Source organism: Panulirus ornatus, chromosome 30 (genome assembly GCF_036320965.1).
Source record: "Panulirus ornatus isolate Po-2019 chromosome 30, ASM3632096v1, whole genome shotgun sequence".
Taxonomy (NCBI): domain Eukaryota; kingdom Metazoa; phylum Arthropoda; class Malacostraca; order Decapoda; family Palinuridae; genus Panulirus; species Panulirus ornatus.
Genome location: NC_092253.1, coordinates 25289138 through 25313759, shown reverse-complemented (window position 1 = coordinate 25313759; position 24622 = coordinate 25289138). Strand labels below are relative to the sequence as shown.

The following is a 24622-nucleotide window of genomic DNA, read 5'->3' as shown; positions in this document are numbered from 1 at the left end:
ACCTTACAACCATATGACTTGGTATGATGTTGTGGAGAATATTAGATAAAGCTTCCAGGTGAAAATGGGTAACTCTCTCCCCTTTCCATACAAGAGTACCAAATAGTCTTGCTGTTATATAACATGCTGTATCGTCATGAAGTTTGAAGTGTGAAGAATACACACTTGTTCTTCATATACTTTCAAAACTCGGTGTAAGTGACTGAAATATTTTTATATTCTACATACTGGTATGTTTTATGAAAACTAACCCTTAGCATCCACAAGACTGATGAGACATACAATGAAGTGATGAAATAATTAACTTTTTACATTTGCCATGATCAAACAAACAATGGCCTCATTTACTCATGTAAAATCTCTAGCTGTCTTGTATAATATTTTGAAGACAGAGACTGCCTTCCACAGCAGTTGTAACATATATATTTGCACTCTTTACTTTAACAGAATTAGAAAAACAGTTAAAGGATGCTCTTTGTTTAACGTTATTAACTGATGTAAACAGCCACAGTAACGTAAAGTTGTTCCTGGATCAATTTGCTTCTTTCGCCATGATGAAGGTGCTCTAGTGAAACTTGTTGACTTCATGTCACTGCCAGGATAACTTATGATATAGTTGTGAAATATTTAACTGACTTTCTCAAAAAGCATGATAGCAGCAGTAAGGTAGCTGCTTTCTGTGGCAGTAATGCAGAATGTAATTTTGGTGGGTCTGAAAGAAAAGGATTGAATGGTAATTTTCAGGAATCTTAGTGCTTATTTAGGCAGAAGTTTGATTGGATATGTTGTTCATAGTGTACATAATGTTATTCAGTTTGCCTATTAATGTGGAAATATTTTTAAGATATATTCTCTTTATATCTATACTGTTAGATTATAACAAAGAATTCTGTGATTTGGTAGGCACTGAATATAAGCAGCTCTAGTAGGATACAGTAAAATGAGATTGGCACTGATATCCATGGTTGGAAGAATTCTAAAATTGTTGTCTAAAATCTCATTTCTTGAAGTCAAACTAAGTGCCCTGCTGTATTGAATTTTTTTTTGAAAACTCGTGCAGAGTTGTGGCTCCATGCAGTCAAACAGCAGCTTTCCACCGAGTTTCATAGATTGGAAGTGAATGTATTTCAACTGATGGAATTATGACGGCAGTTCATGATTTGAAGCAAATTCTATTATCAAAGAAAGCAAACAAGAGGAATGAATTGATTCATCAGCTATATTGAACACATATTTTTGTGACATGTTCTGTACGTAGACCAGTGGTCAATTCATTTTCAAGAGCTTGGACTTATGCAGTGGCCTCATGAAAATGAGTTCTAAAGTGGTCAGATGTTAAGAAAACATGGAATTTTTTAGTAGAAAATTAACCTAAGTTTGATATTGAACATTTTGATGAGTTTCTGTGTTGCACAGTACATTTGTGTTCAGAAAGTATCAGTGGAATGCTTTTAAAATACCAGTAGACCAATGCTGGATGTAACTGTTCAATCATTTTTAGTGTACCATCCATCAACACATGTTGGAATTGATTCACTTCGTACTGTCTTCCTGGAACTAAATTTGTTGAACTTGCTCTCTCACAGATGAATAAGGAATGAACATCTGAAAAACCTCAACCATCTAGTCCCAACCCTCAAGGCTGTAATAATCTGTCTATTCTATATATATTTCTGGGAATTCCCTCAAGGAGATGGCCACAGCAAAAGAGTCGCCATAACTGGGAAACTCCAGTGCTGCCTTTTACCCTTTATGCTACCTTTAACAGGCCACTGGCAGAGGGTAACTCTACTGCAGTGTTTCCAGAGGTTCCTACCTAATTTTCCTACTGACTACTTTTACTAATGTGTCTATCAAATGTTAATGTTTACAAGTAACTAAAATTAATTAAAAACAGACTTATATGGAATTATACAGTATACTGAAATTCACTTCTAAGTTATTCAAGATGCTGTCTACTTGAAAATATGAAAATTAAAAGTAAGATTTTGTGCGATGGATAAAGATTATTTTGCCTTGCAGACATGAATTCAATCATTTTACCTTATTTTGCCTTGTAGACATATATTCAATCATCTTACCTTTTTTCTTTTTCAATATGCAAGAGGTGTACATTTTTAAGCTCCCAGGAACCTGGTCACTTTTGATAAAAGAAGTCTTAGTCTCGTTAAAGGGTCATTGGGAAAGGTAAGGGCAACGGCTCAAGTAGTTAATCATTACGCAGAGGAATGGTCCAAAAACAAACAGCATAAGTGAAATAAACTATCATTTAAAAAAAACCCAGTTATACCTGCCAAATTTATACCTTGCAAAATTCTTAATCAGCTTCAAGGCCATAGTTAGGGTAAAAGAAGAAAAAAAAAAAGGAATGCATGAACAGTAAATAAATGAACAGGAAACCTAATAGATCCGCAAAGTACCAGAAAACTCACAAATTACTACTTTATTTACTTCAATCTTGATGTATTAGTTGTCCAGATACACAGATAAACCAAACACTATGTTTTTAATGGTTAAATGTAGCTAGAGCCGTAAGGTGCTTGCAGGCTTTAATTAAAAAAAGAAACAAATTAATTATATATGTATGTATATATGATTGATATGGTAAGGAGTATTTTGGTATTAATTATAAAAGTAATTCATTATATTTTTGTTTTGGTATGGAGATGTCTAGCGTTCAATCAAGCTACCAAAAAATCTTTTAACTCTTTTAGGCGCTTGAGATAGTTCCTAGACCAAATATTAAGTTGTGAGGGTTGTGACGGAGTGAGAGTTGGACTATGGTCATAGAACGAAGGTGGTAAGAGAGTGGGATATTATTGGGGTAACGATGGTGATGGCACAAGAGTAATGATCAAGTGAGGGTGGTGGTAGAGCAAGTGTTGTTGGGCTGAGGTAGTGATGGAACGAGAATGGTGAAGGAGTGAGGATGGTGATGGAGTGAGGGTGGTGATGGAGCCAGGTTGGTGATGGTAAGGGTGATGATGGAGCGATGGTGGTGGAGTGAGGATTGTGCTAGAGCGAGGGTGGTGTTGGAGTGAAGGTAGTGATGGAACAATATTGGTGATGGAGTTAGGGTGCTGATGCAGTGAGGGCGGTGATGAAGTGGTGGTATTGGAGTGAGAGTGGTGATAGAGTGAAGATGGTGATGGAACAAGGGAGGTGACGGAGTGAGAGTGGTGACAGTGAAGGTGATGGAATAAGGGTGGTGATGCAATGAGTGGTTATGGAGTGAGGGTGGTGATAGAGTGAGGCTCGTGGTACAATCCAGATATTTCAAAACAATCAGCCATTGGAAACTATCATGGCATCGGAACTAGTTTTACGGACGACAACAATGTAATAACACGGAAACATCGCAATTTCTGTCGCCAATTTATAGGCACTATTTAATAAGTTTTCTATAATTATTCCGTTATAACTAAATAAAAAAAAAGGAATTGAGACATCCAGAATCAAATTTTCACTCGTCCACAACTACCCTCTGTGACCTGTCCGCCATCAACCACCTCATTTCTCCTCAGACTTCACCACGAGGTAGTACTGCATGGCATGTGTCTGATATGCCGTAATCATACCTTAAGATAAACTCTGGCGAGAATGTTCATTATCATACGTGATGATAAACAATGGTGAGAGTGTTAATCATCGCCATTTATTTTCACATTATTGTCATGGCTGGCAGTAATGTGATCGTGGTATGTCCACCTCTTGGAAAATGATCATACCTTCTGAAAAGCTAGGTTTTTGAAGTGAAAATTATTGTACAAGTGATCCATATTATAGTGGAAACGACCTATAGTATGTTGCAGGTGATATACGTTATATTGTATGTGATATATAGTATAAACATTGGTGACCTAAAGGGTGAAAATAGTGTCACATTTGTTAGGCTAACAATGTGGTGTAAATATTGTAATGATGATAAATGGCTTGAACACAGTACAGCCGTAAGCCATTGTGTTACATTGCTTGGATTTAGTGTGATGACTGGGAAACTGCAGGAGTGATTAGTGTCCCTAAAGATATTAGGTTATTAAATTGCTTTTCCGTCAACGTAAGTGAGTGATGGCTGTCAGGTGCCGGGCGGCGGAGGGTAAGTACTGTAGCATATTACAATTTATTTAACTTGTGTAAACCTGCTTGTATGTGATACATTGGACGGTGATTAACGACATTGTTTAGGTAATTATCTTCATGTTTCATGAAGGATTTAGATCTTAGCGATGGTGTAACATCTGGCCACAGGAAAAATAAGAACACAAGAATGAGAGAAACTGTTCCAAGTTGGACACATCCATGCAAGGCACAGCTGCCCACACCCAGACAAGGAGTCAATTTAAAATCAAAGAAAGACAGGATTCTGTGTGAATTATATGGGTTATGGCTGTCAATTATTCCCCAACTTATGTTGTGTTGAATGAAGAATAATTAATGAAGTGACCATGTGAGAATTGTGTGTATTGGAGAATTTTAAGCGAGTGTTCTACCAGTGAACTAGCGAGACCATTACGTAGTTACCATCGTTTTAATTCATTTTATACAAGCAGTGTTCGCTAGTTATGGATGAAGCATTAAGTATGATCTTTGTTAGATATGGACTGTATGGTATTAGAGTAATATCTAGCTAACTCATCCGCAGCTTCCAAATAATGGCCTTAATTGTATTTTAACTCTCTAATTCCTAAACTTCATAATCATATTGAGAAGCGATATTAAATCAGTTTGTTTATATCGACTCTAAGAAAACCATATGCCATTGAACACTATACAGTAAATCATCGTCATATAAAACAATCTTTAGTATTTATTTATTTATTTATTTTGCTTTGTCGCTGTCTCCCGCGTTTGCGAGGTAGCGCAAGGAAACAGGCGAAAGAAATGGCCCAACCCACCCCCATACACAATGTATACACACACACGTCCACACACGCAAATATGCATACCTATACATCTCAGTGTACACATATATATACATACACAGACACATACATATATACCCATGCACACAATTCACACTCTGCCCCCATTCACTCCCATCGCCACCTCGCCACACGTGGAATACCTTCCCCCTCCCCCCTCATGTGTGCGAGGTAGCACTAGGAAAAGACAACAAAGGCCCCATTCTTTCACACTCAGTCTCTAGCTGCCACGCAATAATGCCCGAAACCACAGCTCCCTTTCCACATTCAGGCCTCACACAACTTTCCATGGTTTACCCCAGACGCTTCACATGCCCTGATTCAATCCACTGACAGCACGTCAACCCCGGTATACCACATCGATCCAATTCACTCTATTCCTTGCCCTCCTTTCACCCTCCTGCATGTTCAGGCCCCGATCACAGAAAATCTTTTTCACTCCATCTTTCCACCTCCAATTTGGTCTCCCACTTCTCCTCGTTCCCTCCACCTCCGACACATATATCCTCTTGGTCAATCTTTCCTCACTCATTCTCTCCATGTGCCCAAACCATTTCAAAACACCCTCTTCTGCTCTCTCAACCACGCTCTTTTTATTTCCACACATCTCTCTTACCCTTACATTACTTACTCGATCAAACCACCTCACACCACACATTGTCCTCAAACATCTCATTTGCAGCACATCCACCCTCCTGCGCACAACTCTATCCATAGCCCACGCCTCGCAACCATACAACATTGTTGGAACCACTATTCCTTCAAACATACCCATTTTTGCTTTCCGAGATAATGTTCTCGACTTCCACACATTCTTCAAGGCTCCCAGGATTTTCGCCCCCTTCCCCACCCTATGATTCACTTCCGCTTCCATGGTTCCATCCGCTGCCAGATCCACTCCCAGATATCTAAAACACTTTACTTCCTCCAGTTTTTCTCCATTCAAACTTACCTCCCAATTGACTTGACCCTCAACCCTACTGTACCTAATAACCTTGCTCTTATTCACATTTACTCTTCACTTTCTTCTTTCACACACTTTACCAAACTCAGTCACCAGCTTCTGCAGTTTCTCACATGAATCAGCCACCAGCGCTGTATCATCAGCGAGCAACAAGTGACTCACTTCCCAAGCTCTCTCATCCACAACAGATTTCATACTTGCCCCTCTTTCCAAAACTCTTGCATTCACATCCCTAACAACCCCATCCATAAACAAATTAAACAACCATGGAGACATCACACACCCCTGCCGCAAACCTACATTCACTGAGAACCAATCACATTCCTCTCTTGCTACACGTACACATGCCTTACATCCTCGATAAAAACTTTTCACTGCTTCTAACAACTTGCCTCCCACACCATATATTCTTAATACCCTCCACAGAGCATCTCTATCAACTCTATCATATGCCTTCTCCAGATCCATAAATGCTACATACAAATCCATTTGCTTTTCTAAGTATTTCTCACATACATTCCTCAAAGCAAACACCTGATCCACACATCCTCTACAACTTCTAAAACCACACTGCTCTTCCCCAATCTGATGCTGATGCTCTGTACAATCTTTAGTACATATTAATAAAGTACTGTTGTCCATTGGTACCGTCATAACGAACCAATTTGAAATTGGTTGATTTATTTCGGGAGATGCTCTGAATTGTATTGTTCTCGGTGTCCATCGTAATTATAGTCTTGTGCATTATGTAATTTTGAGCATAGTTTTGTACTTTTCTCAATTTTGTGTAAGGTGTCAAATCTTAGTACTGTAGATGATTTTTCATTTGAGCCTCTGGAGTGAGGTAACGAGAAGACTGAATTTTACTGAAATTCTTGGCATTTCTAATCTTGGTCACCAACTGGCCAATAGGAATTATTATATATTTAATGCTGGGCTGCAGTGTAGATATCCAGTTATTGCAAGAGAACAGTAACATAGAGTGAATATACGATGTATGAAGTGTAAAACACAACTCAGTATAGTACATTTTTTCTTTGTGCTGGTTCATTTTTGGGTAATCTTGTTTTTCTCTATTTTTCCATCTGATGATTGTATATATGACCACAAAGTTTATACCCAGCTACTTATTGGAATCTTTATGGAATCTATGGAACTTCCACCTATTTTGTGGGGAATTTACTTAGTCTACATACACGGCAGTTCTCCCACCATCCATGTTCTTTGCTGATACTGTCCAAACAACGTGTCAGCGTAGCAGAAGACAATGCATAAAACTGCTGAGTGCTGTGATGTCCTTTGATGTTGAGCTGGTAACTAAAATGGTAACCAGGTTTCGCTTTCGGCCTAGATGGCATTGCACAAATCGAGGGAGAAATATTTCCACAGTCGAGTTTCCAACAAGGATTTTTTCCGGGGAAATTACAGTTGCGTGTGACCAAGTGACAATTTGATTAGGGAATTTGATCAGCTTCCCCATTCTTATCAAAGTTTTTGCTTTTTCTTAAGCTGTGGCAAGTACTGCACTTTAGCGCCATCTTATGGTTGAACTAGCAAGTTGAAAAGGAGAACACGTAGAGAAGGTTTAGGATAAACTAATTTATTTCGTGAATGACATCACGGAAAACAGACCCTAGGACTGTCATTGTTTATATGGGGCATCAAGAATTTGTACTATTTTGACTAACATCGAAATAGTTTTCTAATTAGAAAAGATTTGTAACTTTTGTAAACACCATACTTATCTTTTGAGTATCTATTGTTAAACTTATGTAAATATGAGGTATATGATTTAAGTTTTCGATTAACACAAATATCGTGTGTGTGTGTGTGTGAGATTTGCCGTTCTCAGGTGTGCCATTATTGGCATAAGGCGGCCCGTGTGTAGCCATAGCGTAGTCGTCTCGTAGGTAGATGTGTGTGTTGTGTATAATGTGATGAATTGCTTCATCACAGGTAAATTTAGCGTAGAAAAAAGAATTGGTAAATAAGTTCAAGTCAACTTCTCTCATACTCATCATCTAATTACCTTTGTTTAATAGAATAATTCAGTAATCAGACATGGGCAAGATCTTGGGTAGTTAGTGAATTTATATAAGCAAATTGCCAGTGATCACTCATACCAAACTTTACTCAGACATCAGTACTATTATCAAGGACCTCCGTTCATAGTCAGAATTAGATCTACCATGTTTTCGTCACTTGTGGGTTCCTAACCTAACTATATCAGGGCAGCATCAAGCACACATAGAGTTGCTGAAAAGGGTTCCTTCCCACTTAGATACTGATATGGTGAATATGTCCATATATCAAGTATGAGTGAGCTCGGCCAACGATAGACACCAGGTGTGAATGAGTTTGTCCGACGATAGACACCAGATATGAATGAGCTCGTCCGACGATAGACCTTTATTAACGGTTTTCATCCGGTCAGTTTTGGGTAACAAGGTATGTCCTATGCACACGTTATTTATGGGCATCGCTCTCGTTTGGTGGATTTCGCGAAAGGGAAAGTAAATGTGGTGGACGAGGAGGGTTCGAACACCGCGGGAAATGCGGGCGTGACTAGAGACGTGTGATGTCGAGAGTGCAGCCAGCACACAAAGGAGATTAAGTGAGTAATGAGATGTGAGGCCCGGGGAGAGTCGCCCCTCATTAAGTGAGTGGAGATGTGTCAGGCCCGGGGAGGGTCGCCCCTCATTAAGTGAGTGGAGATGTGTCAGGCCCGGGGAGGGTCGCCCCTCATTAAGTGTGCTTTTACAGAGAAGTAAAAGTGTAAAGTACTGATGAAGGGAATGAAACTGACCATTAAACATCGAGAATAAGAACGATGGGGACAAATAACCCCCATACCACGAAGGAAGACCCGCTGGGTCTGTATAGGCGCACGGGTCGTGGTCGGGGACTAAGATTTCCTCGGTCAGGAATCATGAGAGACGACTCTAATTAAGCGGGGAGCCAGGAGGTCGTCAGGAGCTGGTGGTGGCTGATGAAAGTGGTCGGGGGTGTAGCCCAGGAGCGTGGCAGATGCTGGGCGAAAGTCAAGTGACGAAGGGTTTGTCTAGGGTGGACTATGGTGGCTGTGTCTGTAGTTGTATGATGTCCCCGTGGTTGTGGTGGCTGTGTCTGTTGTTGTATGATGTCCCCGTGGTTATGGTGGCTGTGTCTGTTGTTGTATGATATCCCCGTGTCTGTGGTGGCTGTGTCTGTTGTTGTATGATGTCCCCGTGGTTATGGTGGCTGTGTCTGTTGTTGTATGATGACCCGTGGTTATGGTGGCTGTGTCTGTTGTATGATATCCCCGTGTCTGTGGTGGCTGGGTCTGTTGTTGTATGATGTCCCCGTGGCTGTGGTGGCTGTGTCTGTTGTTGTATGATGTCCCCGTGGTTATGGTGGCTGTGTCTGTTGTTGTATGATATCCCCGTGTCTGTGGTGGCTGGGTCTGTTGTTGTATGATGTCTTCGTGGCTGTGGTGGCTGGGTTTGTTGTTGTATGATGTCCCCGTGGCTGTGGTGGCTGTGTCTGTTGTTGTATGATGTCCCCTTGGCTATGGTGGCTGTATCTGTTGTTGTATGATGTCCCCGTGGCTGTGGTGGCTGGGTCTGTTGTTGTATGATGTCCCTGTGGCTGTGGTGGCTGGGTCTGTTGTTGTATGATGTCCCCGTGGTTGTGGTGGCTGTGTCTGTTGTTGTATGATGTCCCCGTGGCTGTGGTGGCTGGGTCTGTTGTTGTATGATGTCCCCGTGGCTGTGGTGGCTGGGTCTGTTGTTGTATGATGTCCCCGTGGCTATGATGGCTGTGTCTGTTGTTGTATGATGTCCCCGTGGCTGTGGTGGCTGGGTCTGTTGTTGTATGATGTCCCCGTGGCTGTGGTGGCTGGGTCTGTTGTTGTATGATGTCCCCGTGGCTGTGGTGGCTGGGTCTGTTGTTTTATGATGTCCCCGTGGCTATGGTGGCTGTGTCTGTTGTTGTATGATGTCCCCGTGGCTGTGGTGGCTGTGTCTGTTGTTGTATGATGTCCCCGTGGTTGTGGTGGCTGTGTCTGTTGTTGTATGATATCCCCGTGTCTGTGGTGGCTGTGTCTGTTGTTGTATGATGTCCCCGTGGCTGTGGTGACTGGGTCTGTTGTTGTATGATGTCCCCGTGGCTGTGGTGGCTGGGTCTGTTGTTGTATGATGTCCCCGTGGCTGTGGTGGCTGGGTCTGTTGTTGAATGATGTCCCCGTGGCTGTGGTGGCTGGGTCTGTTGTTGTATGATGTCCCCGTGGCTGTAGTGGCTGGGTCTGTTGTTGTATGATGTCCCCGTGGCTGTGGTGGCTGGGTCTGTTGTTGTATGATGTCCCCGTGGCTGTGGTGGCTGGGTCTGTTGTTGTATGATGTCCCCGTGGCTGTGGTGGCTGGGTCAGTTGTTGTATGATGTCCCCGTGGCTGTGGTGGCTGTGTCTGTTGTTGTATGATGTCCCCGTGGCTGTGGTGGCTGTGTCTGTTGTTGTATGATGTCCTCGTGGCTGTGGTGGTTGGGTCTGTTGTTGTATGATGTCCCCGTGGCTGTGGTGGCTGGATTTATTGTTGTATGATGTCTTCGTGGCTGTAGTGGCTGGGTCTGTTGTTGTATGATATCCCCGTGGCTGTGGTGGCTGGGTCTGTTGTTGTATGATGTCCCCGTGGCTGTGGTGGCTGGATCTGTTGTTGTATGATGTCTTCGTGGCTGTGGTGGCTGGGTCTGTTGTTGTATGATGTCTTCGTGGCTGTGGTGGCTGGGTCTGTTGTTGTATGATGTCTTCGTGGCTGTGGTGGCTGGGTCTGTTGTTGTATGATGTCCCCGTGGCTGTGGTGGCTGTGTCTGTTGTTGGATGATGTCTTCGTGGCTGTGGTGGCTGGGTTTGTTGTTGTATGATATCCCCGTGGCTGTGGTGGTTGTGTCTGTTGTTGTATGATGTCTTCGTGGCTGTGGTGGCTGGGTCAGTTGTTGTATGATGTCCCCGTGTCTGTGGTGGCTGTGTCTGTTGTTGTATGATGTCCCCGTGGCTGTGGTGGCTGGGTCTGTTGTTGTATGATGTCTTCGTGGCTGTGGTGGCTGGGTCTGTTGTTGTATGATGTCCCCGTGGCTGTGGTGGCTTGGTTTCTTGTTGTATGAAATCCCCGTGGCTGTGGTGGCTGGGTCTGTTGTATGATGTCTTCGTGGCTGTGGTGGCTGAGTCTGTTGTTGTATGATGTCTTCGTGGCTGTGGTGGCTGGGTCTGTTGTTGTATGATGTCCCCGTGACTGTGGTGGCTGTGTCTGTTGTTGTATGATGTCCTCGTGGCTGTGGTGGCTGTGTCTGTTGTTGTATGATGTCTTCGTGGCTGTGGTGGCTGTGTCTGTTGTTGTATGATGTCTTCGTGGCTGTGGTGGCTGTGTCTGTTGTTGTATGATGTCCCCGTGGCTGTAGTGGCTGGGTCTGTTGTTGTATGATGTCCCCGTGGCTGTGGTGACTGTGTCTGTTGCTGTATGATGTCTTCGTGGCTGTGGTGGCTGGGTCTGTTGTTGTATGATGTCTTCGTGGCTGTGGTGGCTGGGTCTGTTGTTGTATGATGTCTTCGTGGCTGTGGTGGCTGGGTCTGTTGTTGTATGATGTCCCCGTGGCTGTGGTGGCTGGGTCTGTTGTTGTATGATGTCCCCGTGGCTGTGGTGGCTGTGTCTGTTGTTGTATGATGTCCCCGTGGCTGTGGTGGCTGGGTCTGTTGTTGTATGATGTCCCCGTGGCTGTGGTGGCTGTGTCTGTTGTTGTATGATGTCCCCGTGGCTGTGGTGGCTGTGTCTGTTGTTGTATGATGTCCCCGTGGCTGTGGTGGCTGTGTCTGTTGTTGTAAGATGTCCTCGTGGCTGTGGTGGCTGGGTCTGTTGTTTATGATGTCCCCGTGGCTGTGGTGACTGGGTCTGTTGTTGTATGATGTCCCCGTGGCTGTGGTGGTTGGGTCTGTTGTTGTATGATGTCCCCGTAACTGTGGTGGCTGGGTCTGTTGTTGTATGATGTCTTCGTGGCTGTGGTGGCTGTGTCTGTTGTTGTATGATGTCCCCGTGGTTGTGGTGGCTGTGTCTGTTGTTGTATGATGTCCCCGTGGCTGTGGTGGCTGGGTCTGTTGTTGTATGATGTCTTCGTGGCTGTGGTGGCTGTGTCTGTTGTTGTATGATGTCCCCGTGGCTGTGGTGGCTGGGTCTGTTGTTGTATGATGTCTTCGTGGCTGTGGTGGCTGGTTCTGTTGTTGTATGATGTCTTCGTGGCTGTGGTGGCTTGGTTTGTTGTTGTATGATGTCTTCGTGGCTGCGGTGGCTGTGTCTGTTGTTGTATGATGTCCCCGTGGCTGTGGTGGCTGTGTCTGTTGTTGTATGATGTCTTCGTGGCTGTGGTGGCTGGGTCTGTTGTTGTATGATGTCCCCGTGGCTGTGGTGGCTGGGTCTGTTGTTGTATGATGTCCCCGTGGTTGTGGTGGCTGTGTCTGTTGTTGTATGATATCCCCGTGGCTGTGGTGGCTGGGTCTGTTGTATGATGTCTTCGTGGCTGTGGTGGCTGGGTCTGTTGTTGTATGATGTCCCCGTGGCTGTGGTGGTTGGGTCTGTTGTATGATGTCCCTGTGGCTGTGGTGGCTGGTTCTGTTGTTGTATGATGTCTTCGTGGCTGTGGTGGCTGGGTCTGTTGTTGTATGATGTCCCCGTGGCTGTGGTGGCTGGGTCTGTTGTTGTATGATGTCTTCGTGGCTGTGGTGGCTGGGTTCTGTTGTTGTATGATGTCTTCGTGTCTGTGGTGGCTGGGTCTATTGTTGTATGATGTCTTCGTGGCTGTGGTGGCTGGTTCTGTTGTTGTATGATGTCCCCGTAGCTGTGGTGGCTTGGTTTGTTGTTGTATGAAATCCCCGTGGCTGTGGTGGCTGGGTCTGTTGTATGATGTCTTCGTGGCTGTGGTGGCTGTGTCTGTTGTTATATGATGTCGTCGTGGCTGTGGTGGCTGTGTCTGTTGTTGTATGATGTCTTCGTGGCTGTGGTGGCTGGGTCTGTTGTTGTATGATGTCTTCGTGGCTGTGGTGGCTGGGTCTGTTGTTGTATGATGTCTCGTGGCTGTGGTGGCTGGGTCTGTTGTTGTATGATGTCAGCGTGGCTGTGGTGGCTGGTCTGTTGTTGTATGATGTCTTCGTGGCTGTGGTGGCTGGGTCTGTTGTTGTATGATGTCCCCGTGGCTGTGGTGGCTGGGTCTGTTGTTGTATGATGTCCCCGTGGCTGTGGTGGCTGGGTCTGTTGTTGTATGATGTCTTCGTGGCTGTGGTGGCTGGGTCTGTTGTTGTATGATGTCCCCGTGGCTGTGGTGGCTGGGTCTGTTGTTGTATGATGTCCCCGTGGCTGTGGTGGCTGGGTCTGTTGTTGTATGATGTCCCCGTGGCTGTGGTGGCTGGGTCTTTTGTTGTATGATGTTCCGTGGCTGTGGTGGCTGTGTCTGTTGTTGTATGATGTCCCCGTGGCTGAGGGTGGCTGGGTCTGTTGTTGTATGATGTCCCCGTGGCTGTGGTGGCTGGGTCTGTTGTTGTATGATGTCTCGTGGCTGTGGTGGCTGGGTCTGTTGTTGTATGATGTCCCCCGTGGCTGTGGTGGCTGGGTCTGTTGTTGTAGATGTCTTCGTGGCTGTGGTGGCGGGTCTGTTGTTGTATGATGTCTCGTGGCTGTGGTGGCTGGTCTGTTGTTGTATGATGTCCCCGTGCTGTGGTGGCTGGTCTGTTGTTGTATGATGTCCCTTGGCTGTGGTGGCTTGGTCTGTGTTGTATGATGTCGTGCTGTGGTGGCTGTGTCTGTTGTTGTATGATGTCCCGTGGCTGTGGTGGCTGGGTCTGTTGTTGTATGATGTCCTTCGTGGCTGTGGTGGCTGGGTCTGTTGTTGTATGATGTCTTCGTGGCTGTGGTGGCTGGGTCTGTTGTTGTATGATGTCCCGTGGCTGTGGTGGCTGTGGTCTGTTGTTGTATGATGTCTTCGTGGCTGTGGTGGCTGGGTCTGTTGTTGTATGATGTCTTCGTGGCTGTGGTGGCTGGTCTGTTGTTGTATGATGTCCCGTGGCTGTGGTGGCTGGGTCTGTTGTTGTATGATGTCTTCGTGGCTGTGGTGGCTGGGTCTGTTGTTGTATGATGTCCCGTGGCTGTGGTGGCTGGGTCTGTTGTTGTATGATGTCCCCGTGGCTGTGGTGGCTGGGTCTGTTGTTGTATGATGTCCCGTGGCTGTGGTGGCTGGGTCTGTTGTTGTATGATGTCCCCGTGGCTTGGTGGCTGGTCTGTTGTTGTATGATGTCCCGTGGCTGTGGTGGCTGGGTCTGTTGTTGTATGATGTCCTCGTGGCTGTGGTGGCTGGGTCTGTTGTTGTATGATGTCCCCGTGGCTGTAGTGGCTGGGTCTGTTGTTGTATGATGTCCCCGTGGCTGTGGTGGCTGGGTCTGTTGTTGCATGATGTCCCCGTGGCTGTGGTGGCTTGGTTTGTTGTTGTATGATGTCCCCGTGGCTGTAGTGGCTGGGTCTGTTGTTGTATGATGTCCTCGTGGCTGTGGTGGCTGGGTCTGTTGTTGTATGATGTCTTCGTGGCTGTGGTGGCTGGGTCTGTTGTTGTATGATGTCCCCGTGGCTGTGGTGGCTGTGTCTGTTGTTGTATGATGTCCCCGTGGCTGTAGTGGCTGGGTCTGTTTTGTTGTATGATGTCCCCGTGGCTGTGGTGGCTGGGTCTGTTGTTGTATGATGTCCCCGTGGCTGTGGTGGCTGTGTCTGTTGTTGTATGATGTCCCCGTGGCTGTGGTGGCTGGGTCTGTTGTTGTATGATGTCCCCGTGGCTGTGGTGGCTGGGTCTGTTGTTGTGTGATGTCCCCGTTGTTGTGGTGGCTGGGTTTGTTGTTGTATGGTGTCTTCGTGGCTGTGGAGGCTGTGTCTGTTGTTGTATGATGTCTTCGTATCTGTGGTGGCTGTGTCTGTTGTTTTATGATGTCTTCGTGGCTGTGGTGGCTGGGTCTGTTGTTGTATGATGTCTTCGTGGCTGTGGTGACTGGGTCTGTTGTTGTATGATGTCTTCGTGGCTGTGGTGGCTGGGTCTGTTTTTGTATGATGTCTTCGTGGCTGTGGTGGCTGGGTCTGTTGTTGTATGATGTCTTCGTGGCTGTGATGGCTGTGTCTGTTGTTGTATGATGTCCCCGTGGCTGTGGTGGCTGGGTCTGTTGTTGTATGATGTCTTCGTGGCTGTGATGGCTGTGTCTGTTGTTGTATGATGTCCCCGTGGCTGTGATGGCTGGGTCTGTTGTTGTATGATGTCTTCGTGGCTGTGGTGGCTGTGTCTGTTGTTGTATGATGTCCTCGTGGCTGTGGTGGCTGGGTCTGTTGTTGTATGATGTCTTCGTGGCTGTGGTGGCTGGGTCGTTGTTGTATGATGTCTTCTTGGCTGTGGTGGCTGGGTCTGTTGTTGTATGATGTCCCCGTGGCTGTGGTGGCTGGGTCTGTTGTTGTATGATGTCCGTGGCTGTGATGGCTGTGTCTGTTGTTGTATGATGTCTTCGTGGCTGTGGTGGCTGTGTCTGTTGTTGTATGATGTCACGGTGTGGGGGCCAAGTGGTAGGGTTGTGTGGGAAGCCTCACCTGGGGGAATGGGTGAGTGGGAAAGTTACTGAAAGGAAAGAATCACATGTCATAGGTGTAGAAGAGCTTGTTTTGGCCAGCGGAGAGACGTGGTTGGCCAAGTAGTGGCCATCTGGGCAACAAAGTCGGCCAAATAGTGGGTCATCTGGGGTGACATGTTTGGCCTTGTGTTGGGCCAGCTGCTTAACAACGTTGGCCCTGTTGTGGGCCAGCTGAGTGGCCGGGCTATGGTTGAGGGACAGAGAGAGTTGGAATAAGACCAGCTGAGTGGCCGGGCTTTGGTTGAGGGACAGAGAGAGCTGGAATAAGACCAGCTGAGTGGCCGGGCTATGGATGAGGGACAGAGAGAGCTGGAATAAGACCAGCTGAGTGGCCGGGCTTTGGTTGAGGGACAGAGAGAGCTGGAATAAGACCAGCTGAGTGGCCAGGCTATGGTCGAGGGACAGAGAGAGCTGGAATAAGACCAGCTGAGTGGCCGGGCTGTGGTTGAGGGACAGAGAGAGCTGGAATAAGACCAGCTGAGTGGCCAGGGTATGGTTGATGGACGGGGAGAGCTGATGCAGGACCAGCTGAGTGGCCAGGCTGTGGTTGAGGGACATAGCTTGGCGATGTATTGTCAGGCTGGCCACTCCAAGGCTGTGATGTGGGGCGACTGCTCAAAGGAACTGGTGGAGGTCATGATGGAGCAGAGCGTCGAGCATGGAGGCAACTGGTAACACACGAAGAGCAGTGGCCGTGGGCCTCGGTGGTGTAGCGGTTAGCGCTACTAACCGTGACGCATGTACGGATCGCCCGGAGCCAGATGGGCATGGGTTCGAATTCCCAACCCCGCAGGAGTCGGTCCACAGTCCACCCGGCTGTTCATCCCTTCCTCTGGTACTGGTGTTAGAACACAACTCATGCGTGTGGCTCTTATGTTATCAGGAAACACTTGCTGTTTATAAACTTATTTAGCGAGAAAATACGGAATGTCTTGATTTCTATGACGGTGAACGCTAGCCAAGATTTACAGAGATAGGTAGATAGTCTACTTGTTGGATAGTCAGAGGACATAAGGCGCTGTCCCTCACATAAGGCTGGTATGAAGGTTAGACCGCTCTCGACACTCAACAGGGGGCATATTTCACAAGTGTCTCGTTCAAAGTGGGTGGGAGAAACCAGTGGGTCTGTTCAAGTGGGTGGGAGAAACCAGTGGGTCTGTTCAAGTGGGTGGGAGAAACCAGTGGGTCTGTTCAAGTGGGTGGGAGAAACCAGTGGGTCTGTTCAAGTGGGTGGGAGAAACCAGTGGGTCTGTTCAAGTGGGTGGGAGAAACCAGTGGGTCTGTTCAAGTGGGTGGGAGAAACCAGTGGGTCTGTTCAAAGTGGGTGGGAGAAACCAGTGGGTCTGTTCAAGTGGGTGGGAGAAACCAGTGGGTCTGTTCAAGTGGGTGGGAGAAACCAGTGGGTCTGTTCAAAGTGGGTGGGAGAAACCAGTGGGTCTGTTCAAGTGGGTGGGAAAAACCAGTGGGTCTGTTCAAGTGGGTGGGAGAAACCAGTGGGTCTGTTCAAGTGGGTGGGAGAAACCAGTGGGTCTGTTCAAGTGGGTGGGAGAAACCAGTGGGTCTGTTCAAGTGGGTGGGAAACCAGTGGGTCTGTTCAAGTGGGTGGGAGAAACCAGTGGGTCTGTTCAAGTGGGTGGGAGAAACCAGTGGGTCTGTTCAAAGTGGGTGGGAGAAACCAGTGGGTCTGTTCAAGTGGGTGGGAGAAACCAGTGGGTCTGTTCAAGTGGGTGGGAGAAACCAGTGGGTCTGTTCAAAGTGGGTGGGAGAAACCAGTGGGTCTGTTCAAGTGGGTGGGAGAAACCAGTGGGTCTGTTCAAGTGGGTGGGAGAAACCAGTGGGTCTGTTCAAGTGGGTGGGAGAAACCAGTGGGTCTGTTCAAGTGGGTGGGAGAAACCAGTGTGTGTGTCCAGAGTTCAGTGCTGCCGTCTTTGCTCCTCCTGACACCTGTGCCGAAATATGGACGAAGTGATGATTGGTGGAGATTGTAACGCGACGACCCTCTTATGAGAATCTAGAGAGGATCCAGCTCTGGCAGGACTACGTGGCTTACAGTCAGTTTCTAATTAGATGTGAGGAGATGTTATGACCCGGCGAACTGAAGCCAAGCTGTGATCATATCGTCTTGCAAGACACAGTTGCAGGGATCCTTGGAAGACGTAATGGTGCTGAACTAGAGGCTAAACTACTGAAAGATGCCGGCAGCCGTGAGCTCTGGCCTTGATGAGAGAAGAACAAAGCCATCTCCACACCTGACCTGACCATCACACCGCACCTGCCAACCACTGCCTAACTTGCCGACCTCCAGAACCTGTACATGTGGGCTGGCGGAAGAGTTCTTTGGGGGACTTGAAGTTAACCGACCGAGGTGTGGACACAACCAGGATAGGTGGTCACAATACCATATACCCATATAGTGATAGGCTACGGTGGGGCAGGGGTGAACGGGACAACCTAAGAGAAGAAGTGATTACAGAAGAAGAAAATTGAGATCGTTTCAGAGAAGAGAATGAGAAGATGATGGGACCCCACTAGTATGGGACTCCATCGCATACAAAGAAATTAAACACACACACACACACACCACACACACACACACACATATACAAAGGCCCCCAGCGTCACATGATGGCCATCTCGTCCTTGAGTGAGTGTGGAGGGAAACACATCCTCGCTGTGTCTGGGACAGACGAAGTTGCTCAATTTGAGTCGGTCACCTTCATATCGTGTGTCCACACCGTACTCATGATCTGCCATGATCTACCCCTTAGTCAGTTCACGAAGTGGATCTTTTCTGTACGTGCTCAATACGTTTTATATAACACGGGAGAGCGTATGGCAGTGTTGCTTGAGTGTCAACAGTCCTTGTTTACTTGGACGACTTCCCCGTCAACCAGAAACCTAGTTGAAGATGCTCCGGGAGGGGGCCCCTCCCACACAGCTACACCTCCACCCCCTCCCGAGGCTACCGTGAAGGTATATAAGCCGTGGTGAGCTCGGTAAGCGAACAGTGCTTGTTCGAGACCGCCGCTGAGATCAACTTGTCTTCATTACATACCAGAAGGTACGTGATGGTAACGTTCGGCCAGTCTTCGCCAGGAGCAGCAGCTGCTGACAGTGTTGGTCACCGGTGAGCGTAGCAGATGGCCGGCCACACCACCGCCTCGGGTATCTGTAGTGTTGTTGTTTCTCTGAGGGATTTGTGGGAGGTGGTCACACACTTCGCAACCTGTCCGTGTTTCCAGACTTCCGCCTTCGTCATCGTGGGGCGTGCCCACCGTAACATCTCTTCTTAGACGTTTTCGATTCTCGTCAACACCAGGGCGACACACGAGGGAAACTGCCTCACATATCACATGGCGACAACTGACAAACGCACTACAGTTCATAGGTGTGGAGGCTGCCTGGTTAGGAGTGGAGACGGTCTGGTTCGGGGTGGAGACGGTCAGGTTAGGGGTGGAGACGGCCTGGTTAGGGGTGGAGACGGTCTGGTTCGGGGTGGAGACGGTCAGGTTAGGGGTGGAGACGGCCTGGTTAGGGGTGGAGACGGCCTGGTTAGGTGTGGAGACGGCCTGGTTAGGGGTGGAGACGGTCTGGTTCGGGGTGGAGACGGTCAGGTTAGGGGTGGAGAAGGCCTGGTTAGGGGTGGAGACGGTCTGGTTCGGGGTGGAGACGGTCAGGTTAGGGGTGGAGACGGCCTGGTTCGGGGTGGGGACGGTCTGGTTCGGGGTGGAGACGGTCAAGTTAGGGGTGGAGACGGTCTGGTTCGGGGTGGAGACGGTCAGGTTAGGGGTGGAGACGGTCAGGTTAGGGGTGGAGACGGCCTGGTTAGGGGTGGAGACGGTCTGGTTCGGGGTGGAGACGGTCAAGTTAGGGGTGGAGACGGTCTGGTTAGGAGTGGAGACGGTCAGGTTCGGGGTGGAGACGGTCAGTTAGGGGTGGAGACGGTCAGGTTAGGGTGGAGACGGTCAGGTTAGGGGTGGAGACGGTCAGGTTAGGGGTGGAGACGGTCAGGTTAGGGGTGGAGACGGTCAGGTTAAGGATGGAGACGGTCAAGTCAGGTGTGATGTCTGGTGGAAAGATGCCGATGGCCATTTGAGGTGGTCTCTGAAGAGCCAGAGCTGGGGATTGGACGGTCAGGCAGGGATGGGGATTGGGAGGTCAGGCAGGGGTGGGGATTGGACGGTCAGGCAGGGGTGGGGATTGGGAGGTCAGGCAGGGGTGGGTCAGGTCAGTTGGTCTGGGATGGAACAAACGATGTGGTGTGGTCTGTGGCAGCCAGGTAGTGAGAGAGACATCTCCTCCTCCTTGTTGTTGTCATGTCAGTTCTGTGTGATTGCTGGATGGGAAAATGAAATAATCTTGCATCTTATGAATGTTATTTTGCGCCATGCTTTGAATGGTTTGCATTGGTTTCGGTCGTAGAGGAAATGTTGCAGTGAGCGAGGAGCGGCCAGACGTGTGACGGTAGAGGGAACAGGGTATGGAACCTTTCTTGAGAGATGAGATGAGGTTCTGACTCCAGGCGCAGGAGGAAGCATAGCTGTTCGAATGTTCTCAGTTGGCCACTATGGTTCCTGGCCTGTACATCCATCCCCGACCATGAGGTTCTGATACACTTGTTTGATAGGGCTTTTCTTGAGCATTTTCTGGTTGCTTGACTGACGTAAATTTCCGAGAGTATATTTGTAGCCTTCTAACTCGTACCACGCGTGGACGTATTTGGAGAAGCGCATCAATTTTTCATACACAGGGAATGTAAATAAGTCCAGAAATAGAATCGATCTATAACAGTAAACAGCTGCCAGTCTGGGCTGCTTCACTCAGACACACGATCATATATGACGCAGCAGACATCCATGCGTGTGTACATCCATGCATGTGTACATCCATGCATGTGTACATCCATGCATGTGTACCGTGAGGCGTGACTGCAGCTGTAGGCTGGGCGGGACAGATGTCTTATTGTGACGTAATCATGAGAGATTACACCTGTGCATGAGTGGTCTTTATATATGTAAATTGTATACGAGTGCGGCAAGGAGCGGGGCCGATGTGTCGGGCGGTGAAGTCCGCGTGATGTGACCGTGTGTGACGTCACTTCTGGACGCGCGCTCCTCCCGGCAGCGAGAGCAACACGGGTCACGTGGTTGGACTTGACCGCCCAGACGCGCGCGCGCCGCTCCTGCCGGTACTGAGTCCAACCAGTGAGTGTTGCGTCTCGTTGCAGGATGCGAGCCGTGCTAGTGGCGACGGTGGTGGCGGTGGCCTGCATGCCTCCTGCGGCGGCCCAGCTCCACTTCTTCAGCAACTGGCGCAGCAGCGACGGCGGTTACCTGCCGCCAGATAAGGACGCTGCGGGTGGAGGCACCTGCGAGAAAGTCATCCAGACCACGACAGTCTTCGACCTCCAGACGTTACAGGTGGCGCAGCCCGTCACCGTCGCATACACCAGGACCTCCGTCACGCGGACAGTGGTGACGGATGTACAGGCCGTCACGCTGACCACAGTCGAGACTGAGAGCCGCCTGGTGGAGGTGCCCGTCACTCAGACTCGACAGAAAGTCGTGAGCGCCGTCGAAACGGACATTGCTCAGGTAACCTTCCAGCCTGACCCCGTCGTGGAGCAGGTCACGCGGACGATGGTCGTGGCCTCGACCCAGGTCGAGGAAGAGGTCGAGACCAGCATCACCCAGGTGGTGCAGACCATTCTGGTGACCAGCACACAGGTGGAAACTGCCCTCACTACCACCTTCCAGACCCAGGTGGAGACGGAGGTGCAGGTGGAGACGGAGGTGGTCACGCCCGACCCTGTGCTCAGCACACTCGTCCAGACGACCCAGGAGGAACAGACCGAGGTGACCCAACTGCCTGACGTCACTTCCGTTGTTGACACAGTTGTGGTGCAGACGGAAGACTCCACCAGCTTTGTGACCCCGGCGCCCGTGGTCATCACCCAGGTGGTCACGGAGACTCAGGTGGAGACTCAGACCCAGGAAGTGGTCGAGACTCAGCAGGTGGTTGCCACCGAGGAGGTCACACAAACTGAGGTGCTCCAGGTCACAGAGACCAGCATTGATTCCGTGACCTCAACAGAGGTGGTTGAGGAGGTCGTCGTCCAGACCAGCACACTAGTGGTCGACCGCCAGGTGGTGGAGACTGAGCTGGTAGAGCAGGTGGTCACATCCACACAGATCGTGGACGAAGTTGACCAGCGCTTCGTCACCAGTACGGCCGTCGAGCAAGTCACCGACTTCCAGACGGTGACTGGCGAGGTGGAGGTAGTTAATGAGGTGGTGACCCAGGTGGAGGACCAGGTCCAGGTGGTGACCCAGACTGTTGACAACGTCATCCAACAGACGGTCAGTCAGGTGGTCACCGCACCTTGTACGCAGACAAGCATGGGTTACGGCTACCCTCGACCTGCTCGTCCCTTCATGTATGGCTAGCCTGCTGTGCTGTCGGGAGTTCTGCCTCTGTATCTCCCCACAGGAGGATCATCAGGACGTCCTCGCTCAACTGAAGAACATTACCCAACCGTTTTCTGTCGATGTTATCTCGTTTCAGCAAATTCTTCTCTGGCGTCCACACAGAAGGCCTGAAATCACTTCCCTCCTGTGTTTACGGTGTAGCAGATCTGTGCATCCTCCGTACACACAGAGATATGAGATGCTTTATCAGTTTGCTGGCTGACACTGTCCACATTATAATGAGACTTCATGTTGAGTTTGGTTATGTTGTTGCCCATATAATGTTCTACTGAATTGGTTATTAAACTTTCTATAAAACATCTGATACTTCACATATACCTTGAGTTATCTTAGGCAGACGTTCATAAGACACAAGGTAAGTTCCGTCACCGAGTTACAGTTGTGGAGCAAGCAATATTTGTGGTACAGTGTGGTATGGCAGGTGCGTCTTGTGGTCGTGTATTAACCTTCTCTCTCCTGGGCAGGATGGGTCGAGGTGCTGTGCTGCTGGTGTTGCTCCTGGTGGAGGGAGGGACCTGGGCTGCCAAGTTAACCCCTCTCAGTCCTTCGTTTGCTGGTGCGCCAGACACCAGATCAAACAATGTCCTCAGCCCCTACCTGCCCCCGGTCACTGAGAGTCCACTTCCCGGTTCCACATGTGGAACGACCATTGTGACGGAGACCAACGTACAGGTGCAGACCCAGGTGGTGCCCACTACAATATACAGCCAGGTGGTGGTGACCAGGACAGACGTCTCCACCACTACAGTGGTGGAGGCCCAGACTATCACCAACACAGAGAGTGTGGTCAACACCGTCTTCAATACCGAGTACGTCACCAATACCCGGACCGTAACAACGACCGTCACAGAGACGTCAACCGTAACGCTGCCAGCCCAGACAATCTACAACACCGTCACCGAGACTCGCGTCTCCACTGTGCTCGTCCAGACCACAAGCACCCTGGTAGAGACCAACATTGTACCCAGCACCATCGTCCAGACAGAGTTGTCGACCATAGTGGTGGCGACGACCCTGACCAGCCTGGAGACCCAGTTTGTGACGACGACTGTGAGCAGCGTCCTGCCCGCCCAGACCATCGTCCAGACCCAAGTGGTCACCTCGACCAGTGTCGTCACCCAGACACTTCCAGCAGAGACAATCGTTAACACCGTCACAATTGTCTCTACTGTCGTTAACAACGTGGTGTCCACCTTACCCGCCCTGACCTCCCAAGTGGTGACGACTCAGGTGGTACCCGTGGTGACCACCATCTTTGACACGCAGGTGGTGACCAACACCCAGACCCAGACGGTAGAACGCACACAGTTCATTACCGAGACCCAGACGGAGGTGGAGACGCAGGTGGTTCCTACCACGGTGGTGACCTTCCAGACCCAGGTGGTGACGGAGACGGAGGAGAACGTGATCACCTCTGTGGTCTCCGTGCCAACCACCATCGTGGAGACTGCCGTCTCCACCCGAGTGTCCGTGGTGGAGGAGACGGTGGTGGTGACGGAGACGGAGCGACTCACTGAGGTGGTGTCCGTGCCCGGAGGTGTCTCCACCGTCTTCAGCACCCAGGTCGTCGTCAACCCCGTCCTGACCACCGCCTTGGTCACCAGCGATGTGGTGAACATCGTCACCGTCACCCAGACGATGCAGGGTTACTGCAACACCAAGATGGGTTACGGATACAAGCCGCCACGCAACCCAATGTACTACTAAACCAACGATAGTGTTGCTGTTGGCAGCAATGAGGGCCTGAGTCAGCTGCTGGTAGCTCCTCTCCCTCGCCAGCTGCTGATAGCTCCTGGTCCTCGCCAGCTGCTGATAGCTCCTGGTCCACGACAGCTGCTGGTAGCACCTGGTCCTCGCCAGCTGCTGGTAGCTCCTCGACCTTGCCAGCTGCTGGTAGCTCCTGGTCCTCGCCAGCTGCTGGTAGCTCCTCGCCCTCACCAGCTACTGGTAGCCCCTTGCCTTCGCCAGCTGCTAGTAGCTCCACAACTTCGCCAGCTACTGGCAGCCCCTCGCCCTCCCCACACGTCCTGGTGTCAGCTGTGGGTCCTGAGACATTCTGAGACGTCCGGGACATTCCCTCCGTCTTCACTGGCTCTCCTTTCCCAACAATAGTCGGCAGATGTGTTCATCTCTGACACTGATTCACACCCGCCATGTTGCGCGTGTCCTGCAAGGCTACCTATATATATCCCTCTCAGTCATGAGACAGTAATGTTATACAAGCCAATGTAAACGTTTGTTATGATATCATTTCTAAGCCAAGTTTGTCATCGATCGTGGAATGTTCTGTGTAACTTCGGCATTTACTTTGTTAAGTGAATAAAAAAGTCATCAAGTACTGCACAGTGTTTTGTATAGCAACTTTCTTGATATGGTCTTGAGACTTAAGTGTAAGTAAGTGATGTTCATCATCCTGGTCTTGAGACTCAAGTGTAAGTGATGCCCATCATCCTGGTCTTGAGACTCAAATGTAAGTGATGCCCATCATCCTGGTCTTGAGACTTAAGTGTAAGTGATGCCCATCATCCTGGTCTTGAGACTTAAGTGTAAGTGATGCCCATCATCCTGGTCTTGAGAC

The 24622-nt window shown here is 48.9% G+C and overlaps 2 protein-coding genes across 3 annotated transcripts; both read left to right on the top strand.

Annotated features, from left to right (window-relative positions):
* The first annotated feature begins 3585 nt into the window (after positions 1-3585).
* LOC139758511 (uncharacterized) lies at positions 3586-24382 on the top strand. Of its 2 annotated transcripts, none has more exons than XM_071680012.1 (2): positions 3586-3632; positions 22509-24382. In XM_071680012.1, exons 1-2 carry the CDS (start codon positions 3601-3603, stop codon positions 23749-23751), a joined length of 1275 nt encoding a protein of 424 aa, XP_071536113.1. In that variant the 5' UTR covers positions 3586-3600; the 3' UTR covers positions 23752-24382. The 2 variants fall into 2 exon arrangements, with proteins under 2 accessions (XP_071536113.1, XP_071536114.1); XM_071680013.1 differs by lacking the exon at positions 3586-3632 and adding an exon at positions 18550-18617.
* Positions 4079-22474, top strand: LOC139758512 (uncharacterized). The gene is made up of 2 exons (XM_071680014.1): positions 4079-4096; positions 20784-22474. The coding sequence occupies exon 2, from the start codon at positions 20785-20787 to the stop codon at positions 22000-22002; it is 1218 nt and encodes a 405-aa protein (XP_071536115.1). The 5' UTR covers positions 4079-4096; position 20784; the 3' UTR covers positions 22003-22474.
* Positions 24383-24622: the final 240 nt, after the last annotated feature.